The 12,287-nt window shown below is 37.1% G+C and overlaps 1 protein-coding gene across 1 annotated transcript in view; it reads right to left on the bottom strand.

Moving 5' to 3' along the window:
- COL4A5 (collagen type IV alpha 5 chain) overlaps positions 1–12,287 on the bottom strand; it is a 259,474-nt gene that overhangs the window by 83,869 nt on the left and 163,318 nt on the right. Inside the window, exons 22-28 of the mRNA XM_030807170.1 lie at positions 9,374–9,466; positions 7,902–7,972; positions 7,411–7,602; positions 6,076–6,244; positions 3,455–3,547; positions 2,955–3,059; positions 1,883–1,980 (exon numbers count right to left, since the gene is read on the bottom strand). Coding sequence (XP_030663030.1) covers positions 1,883–1,980; positions 2,955–3,059; positions 3,455–3,547; positions 6,076–6,244; positions 7,411–7,602; positions 7,902–7,972; positions 9,374–9,466 — 821 coding nt within the window. The remainder of the gene's footprint in view (positions 1–1,882; positions 1,981–2,954; positions 3,060–3,454; positions 3,548–6,075; positions 6,245–7,410; positions 7,603–7,901; positions 7,973–9,373; positions 9,467–12,287) is intronic.

Below are 12,287 nucleotides of genomic sequence, written 5' to 3'. Positions count from 1 at the left end.
AAGACTGAGAGGTGAAGAAGCTGCAGAAGAAAAGTTGGAAGCTAGCAGAAGTTGGTTCGTGAGGTTTAAGGGAAGAAACTGTCTCCACATCATAAAAGTGCAAGGTGAAGCAGCAAGTGTTGACATAGAAGCTGCAGCAAGTTCTAGCTAAGATCATTGATGAAAGTGACTACACTGAACAACAGATTTTCCATGTTGACGAAACAGCCTTCTATTGGAATAAAATGCTCATAGGACTTTCATAGCTAGACAGGATACGTAAATTACTGGTTTCAAAGCTTCAAAGGGCAGGCTGACTCTATTTTTAGGGACTAATGTAGCTGTTGACTTTAAGCTGAAACCAATGCTCATGTACCATTCTAAAAATTCTAGGGCCCTACAAATTATGCTATATCTACTCTGCCTGTGCTCTATAAGTGGAACAATAAAGCCTGGGTGACAGCAGATGTATTTAGAGCATAATGTACTGGCTATTTTAAGCCCACTGTTGAGACCTACTCCTCAGAAGAAAAGATTCCTTTCAAAATTTTACCGCTCATTTACAATGCACCTAGTCACCCAAGAGCTCTGATGGTGATGTACAAAGAGATTAATGTTCTTTTCATGCCTGCTAACACAATACCCATTCTGCAGCCCATGGATCAAAGAGTAATTTTAATTTTCAAGTCTTATTATTTAAGAAACACATTGTGTAATGTATAGCTGTCATAAATAGTGATTCTTCTTATGGATCTGGCAAAACAAATTGGAAACCTTCTGAAAAGGGTTTCATTCTAGATGTCATGAAGAATATTCAGGATTCATAAGAAGAGGTCAAAATATCAATATTAACAGGAGTTTGGAAGAAGTTAATTCTAACTCTCACAGATGACTTTGAGGGTTTCAAGACTTCAATGGAGTAAGTAACTGCAAATGTGGTGGAAGTTACCACCATAATTGGAAGAGAACAACAATTATAAGTAGAGCCTGAAGATGTGAATGAACTGCTGCAATCTTATAATAAAAGTAGAACAGATGAGCAGTTGCCTCTTATGAGCAAAAGTGATTTCTAGAGATGGAATCCACCCTGGTGAAGATGCTGGGAACAGTGTTGAAATGACACTAGAATATTATATAAACTTAGTTGATAAAACAGCAGCAGGGTCTGAGAAGACTGATTCCAATTTTGAAAGAGGTTCTACTGTGGGTAAAATACTACCAAACAGCACCACATGCTGCAGAGAAATCTTTTCTGAAAGGAAGAGTCAATTGATGTGGCAAACTTCATTGTTGTCTTATTTTAAAAAATTGCCACAGCCACCCAACCTTCAGCAACCATCACCCTGATCAGTGGGCAGCCATCAATATTGAGTCAAAACCCTCCCCCAGAATAAAGATTATAACTTGCTGCAAGCTTAGATGATTGCTAAAATTTTTTAGCAATAAAGTATTTCTAATTAAGGTATGCATATGTTTTTTTTAGACCTAATGCTATTGCACACTTTAAAGACTACAGTATAGTGTAAACATAACCTTTATATGTATTGGGAAACAAAAAAAATTGTGCGATTCACTTTATTTTGATATTCACTTTATTGTGGTGGTCTGGAACTAAACCTGCAATATCTCCAAGGTATGCCTGTATTCTCTAATCAAAGAACTGGGCACTCAAAAGTAGGTACAGAAATTGGGTTTTTTTTTTTTTGCTCCAAATGTGACCTCTTGGACTATTAAAGATGATTTGGGGTTAAATATTTTTTAAATGGAAATATAATAAGTTATCTATATATTTATAGTAAAGACTTGGGGCTTGGGATGATAGCTGAGTCAAAATAGAGAGCTAGAAATAAGGAAGGTGGGAAAGATAAGAAAATGAGAAGGAATAAAGAAAAATGTCCCAGACCTTTGGTCCTGGAAAGCCGGGTGGCCCAGGAGGGCCTTCTAGACCAATTCTTCCAGGTGTCCCAGGTGCTCCTGGAGGTCCTGGAATTCCAGGAAAGCCTGTAAAATGATAAGTCATTTTTTAACCACCAAAGGAAAGGCACTTTAAGAAAGATATTCAAATTCCCAAACCCACACTCTACTCATGCTTAGTGACAACAGTAAGATGTCAAAAGCACAATGACATTGTACTACTTAGGATTAAGCCTTACAATCCTCTCAAACATCTTACATTCCTTTTATTTTCACATAGAGCTAATGTATGTGGAACATATGCTTTTCTGAAGAAAATGAGGGCTATTATAGAGTAAGATAGAACTAAATTATAAGGAATGAATCCCACACAAAAATGCCCAAGAACTTTTCTTCTGCTTACATCTGGATGTATTATGACAAAGGGCCTACCATATAATTTTGGAAATGAACTAAAAATAACTGCAGATATTATAGATACATACACACATAAAATCAAACCTGATACTTTTGAAAGCATTTTGTATAAATGAGTAAAGATATATTTAAGAACTGTCCTCAGACCACTGTGTGCTCTTGCCATTTGTGAGAATAAATTCTGTGAGGAATAAAGCAGAACTGAAGCATAAGCCCTAAAAATTTCAATAAATCAAGAAAATATTATTTATCATAAAACATTATTTGGCTACACATGTGCAATAAGTCCGTTTTCTGTTTAAAAAATCCTTTAACTCAATAAATATCAAGTGCACACTATGTGTTAGGAACTGTTCTAAACCCTGAAAATACTATGGTGAACACAAAATACAATAATTCCTGTGATTTTTAAGCTTATATATCACTTTTGCATATTTAAAATGTAGCTATTTTCTTGTCTGGACTGTTTTAGATAAAGATCATGAACTTATAGTGAAAATACACTGTGATTTTTTATTTACATTCTTTATCGCACAGAGAAAAAAGGTACAATTAATATATTTTATTTGTTGAATGAATTTTATGAGAGAATAACATCATGCTAATCTTCTAACCTACTCTGCCTGCTACCCATTCCAACATACCTTTGGGACCAGGTGGTCCAGGAAACCCAATGCCAGGGATACCTGGTTCTCCTTTGCTACCAGGTATCCCTGGCAAGCCTGGTTGCCCTGGGAGTCCAGGGTCACCTATGGAGAAAGAGCAGTTATTGAAAGGAAAACGTTCAAAGAAAGAAGCCATCAGGGCCAGGTGCAGTGGCTCACTCCTGTAATCCCAGCACTTTGGGAGGCCAAGGTGATGGGTCACCTGAGGTCAGGAGTTTGAGACCAGCCTGGCCAACATGGAGAAACTCCGTCTCTACTAAAAATACAAAAATTAACTGGGCGTGGTGGTGGGCACCTGTAATCCCAGTTACTTGGGAGGCTGAGGCAGGGAGAACTGCTTGAACCCAGAAGTAGAAGGTTGCTGCAGCAAGCCGAGATCACGCCACTGTACTCCAGCATGGGTGACAGAGCGAAACTCCATCAAAAAAAAAAAAAAGCCATCAGTGTTGAAGTTACTTTGAATTAAATTCCTCACATACCTGGAAGACCTACTTCACCATCTCTGCCTGGGTTACCAGGCAAGCCAGGCTTCCCTGGCTGGGTTATAGTCTGACCTGGATCCCCTTTAGGACCTGAAAGCAAGAGTAAATCAGTGGTAAATGAGAAGTATTTACTCGACTAAAGGTCTCTTTTTAATTAAAAACAAAAAAGAAAATTATCAGTAATCTTTTCAAAATGTAAACTAACAAAAATTCACAAGAAAAACAATCTTCCACTATATATTCAAGAAATATATAAAACAAGGATAGAATTTCAAAAAGAAAAAGGATATGACAGCCTTAAGGACTTCCATGATTCAAGATGTATAATGGTTAATTTTAGGTTTCAACATGACTAGATTAAAAGATACTGAGATAGATGGTAAAGCATTATTTCTAGGTATGTCTGTGAGGCTGTTTCCAAAAGAGACTGACATTTGAATCAGTGAAACGAATAAGGATGATCCACCCTCACCCAATGTGTGTGGGTACCATCCAATCAGCTGAGGGACCAGATACAACAAAAAGGCAGAAAAAAAGGTGAATTCTCTGCTCTCTCTCTTTTGAAACTGGTACACCCATCCTCTCCTACCCTTGGACATCACAACTCCAGGTTCTCTGGCTTTCAGACTCTGGGACTTGCACTAAGCAGCCACTCAGGTTCTCAGGCATTCAGACTAGGACTGAGCCAAGCTAATGGCTTCCCTAGTTCTTCAACTTACAGGCAGCCTACTGTGGGACTTCTCAGCCTCCATAATCATGTAAGTCAATTCCCATAATAAATCACCTCTCATCTATCTATCTATCTGTCTGTCTGTCTGTCTATCTATCTATCTATCTATCTATCTAATCTACCCATCTGTCTATCCTTTTTATTGGTTCTGTTTCTCTGGAAACCCCTAAAACAGGGTGTTATCTATATAAGTATTTTTAAAATGTAGGCCAAAAGAGCCTTAAAAATCAAACTGTAGTAAACAAGGAAAATACTGTTTTTGGCTAATAGGTACATTTAGGTTTTACATGTGCAAAGTTCAAGTATAACTACTCCTTATTAATGGAAACATGAACTTGAAATTGGCTCAAGAAAAAAGATTTCCTCAACATGACACAAAAAGCACTAACCATGAGAGAAAAGATTGATAATTTTGATGATGTGAAAGTTGTTTTCTGCTCATTGAAGACACCATACAAAGAGTAAAAATGGCAAGCCACAGTAGGTAAAGATTTCTTTTTGCAAAATACATAGGAAACTAAGAACTAATACACAGAATATATAAAGAACTCCTCTAAATCAATAAAAAAAAGAAATAATCCAATATAAAATTGGTCAAAGTACTTGATTAGGCATTTCACAAAAGCAAATTCAAATGAGCAATAAACACATGAAAAGGTGCTAAACTTGAATCAGAGAAATGCAAAATATCACACTCAACAGATTGGCAAAAAGGTAAAAGTCTGACAATACAAAATGTTTCCAAGGATGTAAATCAACATAAAATATTCAACACTGCTTGTGGTAGTAAAAATTGGTACAAATGGTCTGGATATAGTTTGTAATTATCCAGTCAAGTGGAAGATGCACTTATCCTATGCTTTGAAAATGCTAATCTTAAATACATACCCTAGCCCAGGTATTGGTAAGCCTTTTGTGTAAAAGACCAGAGTAAATACTTTAGGCTTTGTGGACCATCCAGTCTCTGTAGCAACTACTCAACTCTTCAGTTGCAGTGCAAAAACAACCACAGACAAAAGTGAATGGTTGTGGAAGTGTTCACATAAAACTTTTATTTATAACAGGTGGTAGGCTGGATGTGGTCCATGGACTGTAGTTTTGTAGTGTGCCAACTCTTGCCCTAGAGAACTGTGAGCACGTGAACACATGGAGATATAGGGATCTATCTATCTACCTATCTATCTATATGACTGTATACAGAAGCATTATTCATAATAGACCTGAACTGTAAATAACTCAATTAACCATTAACCATAGAATGGATCAATCAACTGTAACACACATACACATACACACACACACACACACAAAAACATACACACAATGAAATACTATATAGCAATAAAAATATACTATAGCCAAATGAAAAGTTAATATAAAAAACACCCTATGATTCTTTTAACATGAAGTTTAAAAAGAAACAAAATTAAAATACTCTGTTTAATAATGAATACAGAGGTCATAAAACAGAGGGGTAATGGAAGAAAATTATGTAAAAGTCAAGACAGTAGAGAGGAGGAAGGGGATTGTGATTAGGAAATGACAGGGAGAAAAGGTTAGGGGTTTCTAGGATGCTGGTAACATTCTATTTTTTGATGTGTGTGGTGGTTACCTGTGTGCTTCTGTTATAACTATTCATTAAACTTTGCATTATGTATCATGTACTTAAAAAAAGCAAAATTAACAGTAACAATGAAACAGTCAGAAAAGATTCAAAAAGCAACTCCCTTACAAAAAACATTGTGATCCCTTGCTAAGATGCTCTGAAGAGTTCAAATATAAACGACTAGGGAAACACACCTCTCGGGAAAGGAAGCCATGAGTAGCCAAAACATAATAAATTTCTGTTTTTAAGCACCAAATTTAAAACAAAACACAGTAAACTTACCTGGTATTCCTGGCTGGCCTGGATTTCCTGCCACACCTTGTATGCCTTTTTCACCTACTGGGCCTGGAGGGCCGAAACCAGGGGGACCCATAGGCCCTAGATTCCCTGGGAGGCCTGGTAAACCTGGGTTCCCAGGGGGACCTCTTTCACCCTTAAAAGTAATTCCACCCTAAAAAGGGAAAAGTTTAATACAGAAACATATAGATACAACAACTATCTGTAGGTTGGTACTGAATACAACTGGGGAAAGGATACAGCCATAAATAGTTCTTCTTAAAAGCTATATAAGTGAGTGGTATTATGAGATGGTATGTGTGATCATTCCACTTACTCATTCCTCCAACAAATATTTTTGGGCTCCTACTATGTGTCAAGTGCTGGTGATACAATAGAAAACAAAAATACACAAAAATCTCTGACTTTATGCAGCTTACATTTTAGTGTAAGTCAGAAAGGTTATTGTCTAGATAACATTATAAAATATCACTTCCTACCTAAATATTCTGGGCTGTGTGTTATGTACAAAATAAGATTGTTCATTTATGTTAAATCTTTCAGTTCTGTGGCACATGGAACATGGCTATCTACTTGTACTATTCTCTAAGCTTACTATATATATATAGAAACAAGTTAAACTGCTGGTTATGAGGTTGGTTGGTTGGTTGGTTGGTTGGTTTGTTTGTTTATTTATTTATTTATTTATTTATTTATTTATTTATTGTGATGGAGTTTTGCTCTTGTTGCCCAGGGTGGAGTGCAGTGGTGCAGTCTCGGCTCACTGCAACCTCTGCCTCCCGGGTTCAAGTGATTCTCCTGCCTCAGCCTCCCGAGCAGCTGGGATTACAGGTGTCCACCATCATGCCCGGCTAATTTTTGTGTTTTTAGTAGAGACAGGGTTTCACCATGTTGGCCAGGCTGGTCTCAAACTCCTGACCTCAGGTGATCCGCCTACCTCGGCCTCTCAAAGTGCTGGGATTACAGGCGTGAGCCACCATGCCCAGTCATGAGGTTTAAGTAAACCCAAGGAAAGAAATGTGGGGGTTAAGAGATGGGGAACCTTATACTGTCTCATAAACAACCTCCTACCCACCTATTCATAGAAAATATTCAATATTAATGGGTTAAGAAAAATAAGTTTACAAAACAAGTGAAAGAAAGGAGTAGTGAAGAAACCCTACATAGTCAGTAACAATGTGCCATTACTGTATGGTCACCCTGTTTTAAGCATTGATTGGGTGTTTATCTCAGAATCAGGCCCATCCTTTGAATTAACTTAGAAAACATTTCTAAGTGAAAATTTAACATCACAAAACCAAAAATATCAAACCAACTCACAGGCTCTCCTTTCGGGCCAGGAAGCCCTGGCAATCCATCCTGTCCAGGAGTGCCAGGTAAACCAGGAAGCCCTGGAGCTCCAGGGGAACCCAACTCTCCCTTGTCACCCTTCATTCCTGGAAAAGTGAGGATATCACCAGGTTCACCTTTAGATCCAGGAAAGCCTGGAGCACCTGGAGCTCCTGGAATGCCCTGAAATGAGTAAGGAAAGAAAAAGAGTGGAAAAAGAAGAAAGAGAAAAAGAAAATCAGTTTCTTTTTTTCTAACATTTTCGTCTCTCCCGTTTACTCCTTCAACCCATCCAATAACATTTAATGTACAAAGGGCTGAATCAAGTGAGGCATGTGAGTCAGGAAGAGTCAAGGAATCAAAGTACAACTTAATGGAAAAATTAAATTATATACGTGTGTATATATATGAATAATTGAAAATCAATGTGTAAAATGCCTTCCTTCTACTTCTTTTCGTTTTATAATATACTCAAAACTTACTGGTAATCCTTTGGGACCAGTTGCACCAGCTTGTCCTTTTTCACCTTTCTGTCCAGGGAAACCAAGAGATCCTAACACACACACACACACACAAACAAACCAACACACACACACAGTAATGTAAGCTTTGAGCTTGAACTCCTGACAAAGCTCATACAGAAATCATCAAGTCAGAAAGTCAAGTTTTTAAAATAAGAACCCCATTCAATCCCATTTAAGTCACATTTGTATTTTCCTTTTATGTTCACAAAATGAGATAATCATCCTTTTTTAAAAATAAATTTAACATTTCATGTTACATACAATATTGTATCCTAAGAAACTTCCAACTCCAAAGCAGCCTTTCTCAGACCTTGCAACTACCAAATACTATGCACAACGTTTCCTGGGTTCCTATGATGTTCCCATTGCCAAAGGGAGAAAAAAGATAATGAAAAGGTTTGAATATCTTTATTCTGACTTATGCAGTTTTCCTAGATCCTTACCAGTCCTGTCTTTGGTTTGTCATTCCCTGAAATTTGGTTTATGAGAAACATTTGCAGCCCAAAGACTAGAGGAAACATTACTAAAGCAGTCGTTCTCCAAATGGATCCCTGGATGAGTGGAATCATCACCACCTGGCTACTAATTAGAAATGCTAATTCTTGAGCCTTCATTCAGTTCTACTGAATCAGAAACTTTGAGGGTGAGGCTCAGCATTCTGGGCTTCAATAAGCCCTCCAGGTGATGCACTCTCAAGTTTGAGAACCATGAGACTAGAGGTACAAGGCTAGATTATTAACGTCCAGTAATGTCTACAAGATTTGTTGAAAGTATTCCCAACCTCCAAATGAATTGGTGTCCTTAGTAGACTCACTAGACAGAAAGGTAAGAGACCTGGTGTCTATTCTCAGCCCTGACTCAAACATAAAGTTTAATTTCAAGAGAATACTGGGATACCTAAGGGGCAGTTAAATGAAACAGTTGTGGGTCTGACAGATATCATATATAGTTTTGACTGGAAAGGGGGATAGATGAGTTATATACATAGAGAGAGGAATACTGGCAGTTGATTGCCAAACTCCAATAGAACCCCTATTCCTGAACGACAACATGTGATACACCCCCAGTGACTGGAATCTTTGCCACTGGAAACTATACTCAGGGGCTAAGCATTATGAACTTTTCTCCCAGTATTCTGGAAGAAAGAAGTCTGACTCTGTATAAGTGATTTTCTTCTCCATAGGAAAATGGGGAAGATATATTTCCTGAAATTATATTGTCAAAATGCTTTAATAGAAAATGTTGGTAGCTTCAGGTATTAAAATCAAGAGCATAATTAATTTGATAACAAATAGAGGCATTTCATACTTAATTCTTTATAGATATGAGTGACTAGTTATAAAATAAGAAACTGGTAACATTCTAAAAGTATAAGCTCAACAAAATCTAGCCAAAAAATATTTAGAAGGTTACCCTGAGGCATAATTTACCTGGAGGACCTGGGAGACCTGGCAAACCAGGTTGACCTGGAGGCCCTGAAATACCAGTTCCAATGCAGTTGAAGCAAGTGTCACCTTTGTCACCTAGTGAAATCATAACAAACAAATTTTACTGAAAGGGGTACATATACCTTCTATAGATAGGTTCTAAAAATGTTAGCACTAAGGAACAGCATTTCCACTTAATGGTGTGATTGGAGAAGCCTATATCCTGAATCAATTTATGACAAATAAATTACTGAGTGCTTACTGTGTGCCAAGAACTGTTCCAGATGCTTGTGTTACATTGGTGAGCAAAAGAAAAGTCATGGATAAAAATTCATGTCTACATGCCTCACACTCTACCAGGGGAAAGGGATAATAATCAATAAAGGAAATGAATTATCAAAATGTATCTATGAAATATTTTAATATAATATTAAGTATAGGCAGGGTGCAGTAGCTCATGCCTGTAATCCCAGCACTTTGGGAGGCCGAGGCAGGCAGATAGCTTGAGGTGAGGAGTTCAAGACCAGCCTGGCCAACATGGCGAAACCCCATCTCTACAGAAAAAATAAAAACATTAGCCAGGCATGGTGGTGCATGCCTGTACTCGCCAGCTACCCAGGAGGCTAAAGTGGAGGATTGCTTGAGCCTTAGGAGATTGAGGCTGCAGTGAGCTGTGATTGCACCACTGCACTCACAGAGGCAACAGAGCAAAACCCTGTCTAAAAATATTAAATATATATTAAATATTTAATATGCTTTAAAAGATATTATTTTTATAGGAAAAAATAGAACTACATAAGTGGTACTGAGTATGCCAGGGAACGGTGGGGGGGTTGCAATTTTAAATAGGGTAGTCAGGATAGACTTGATTGAGAAGTTGTTATATGATAAAACTTAAAGGACATGACATGTGCATAACAGTGTAGAACATTCCAAGCAGAAAGAATAGCCATGTTTGGTATATACAAGGAACAGCAAGCAGACCAGATTGCTAGAGCAGAATGAGGGAGGGGAACAAGGTCAGAAAGTTGACAGTTTATAACAAATGGCATATAGGCATATAAGAAATATAAAGGCTGTGGTTTTTACTGTGAGTGAAATGAGAATCTAGTAGAAAATTTTAAAAAGAAAAGCAACATGTTATAGCTTAAGTTTTTAAGGGATGACTCTAGCTGCTATGTTAATAGCCTCTAAAGGCAATGAAGGAAACAGGGTAACCACCTAAGTGGCTACTGTTGCAATGATCTAGGAGAGAGATGGTGGTAGCTCATTCCAGAGTGACTGCAATGAAAATGATCAGAACTGGTTAGATTATAGACATATCTGAAAGTAGAGCCAATGGGATGTTCTCATGGATCATATATGAAACACAAAACAAGAGGGGAATCAAGGATGACTCCAAGGTTTTCAGCATGAGCAACTAGAAGGCTAAAGTGGCCTGCTCTTTAAGTAAGAAGCTGAAGATGTGAGTGCAGCAACTATGGGGAGGAGGTGGCAGAAATCAAGACTTCAATTTGATCAGGATATCGAGTTCAAAATGTTGACTAGGCAAATGGATACACAAATCTAGAGGAAAAGAGTTATATCTGGATAGGAAGCATAAATTTGGAAGTCATGGGCAATTAGGTGGTATTAACAGTCACGAGACTGAATAAATGAGTTTAGATAGAAAAGAAAAACAAGGACTCAACCTTGGAGCATTTTAAACTTAAAAGTTGGATAGATAATTCTAAGATGCACACAAAAAATGCAAAGAAACTAGAATATCAAAGACTTACAATAAAGCCACAGTAATTAAGATAGTATCATATTGGTGCAAGGAGAGACTAATGAAACAACAGAACAGAACAGAGCAGTCAGAAACAGACCTACACACATATGGTCATATGATCTACAAAAAGTGCTAATGCAATTCATTGGGGTAATTGACGATCTTTTGTTCTATAGTACTGAGTCAACTGGACATCCATATGGGAAAAATGAACTTTGATGCCTACTCCAAACTATACACAAAAATCAGTTGAAGAAAGATCAAAACGTGAAAGGTAAAACAATGAAGTGTCTAGAAGAAAACACAGAGGAATATCATCAGGCCTTTGAGATAAGTAAAGATTTCTAAAACAGTGCATAAAAAGTACTAACGATAAAATAGGACATTAATTAATTTGATTTCATTTAATTAGTAACTTTTGTTAAACAAAAGTTAACAAAACAGAAGACAGTTTTAATACATGTATCCAATAATCAAATTAAAGATAAAGACAGGCGCTTTATAAAAGAGAATATAAAAACCATAAGAAAGTAGTTCATGATCAAGTCATTAGGCAAATGCAAATGAAAATCACTTTGGAACATGGTTTGGTAATATCTATGAAACAAAACCTACACCTACCCTATAACCCAGCAATTCAATTTCCAGATATATCCCCAATAAAAATTAGTGTTTATGTCCTACAAAAAAAATACATGTACAAGAATATTTATGACAGCTTTATTCGCAATAGCTCCAGACCAAATGTCCATCAACATTAGAATACGGAGGTAATGTGCAGTGGAAAACCAAAGAATGGTGGAAAAATACCGCAACAAACAAAAACAGAGATATATCTCACATATATTATATTTAGCTAAAGAAACCAGGCACAAAAGAGCTCATACAGTATAATTCCATGTACACAAAGTTCAAGATTAGGCAAATTAATATATGCCAGAGGACAAAATAGTGATTACCTTTGGGGGATACTGAGTAGGGAGCACAAGAGTCTTCCAGGGTCCTGAAAATGTTCTATATTTTGGTTTAGATGGTAATTACATGGATACACATACACACACACACACACACACGTGCACCACAGAGGAATGAAAAAAAAAAAACAGGAAATGTACTGAAAGCTAAGGGATGCAAATGTTTAAAGAA

This window comes from Nomascus leucogenys, chromosome X (genome assembly GCF_006542625.1).
Source record: "Nomascus leucogenys isolate Asia chromosome X, Asia_NLE_v1, whole genome shotgun sequence".
NCBI lineage: Eukaryota > Metazoa > Chordata > Mammalia > Primates > Hylobatidae > Nomascus > Nomascus leucogenys.
Note: the sequence above shows the minus strand (reverse complement) of the source record. Positions and strands in the feature narration are given on the sequence as shown.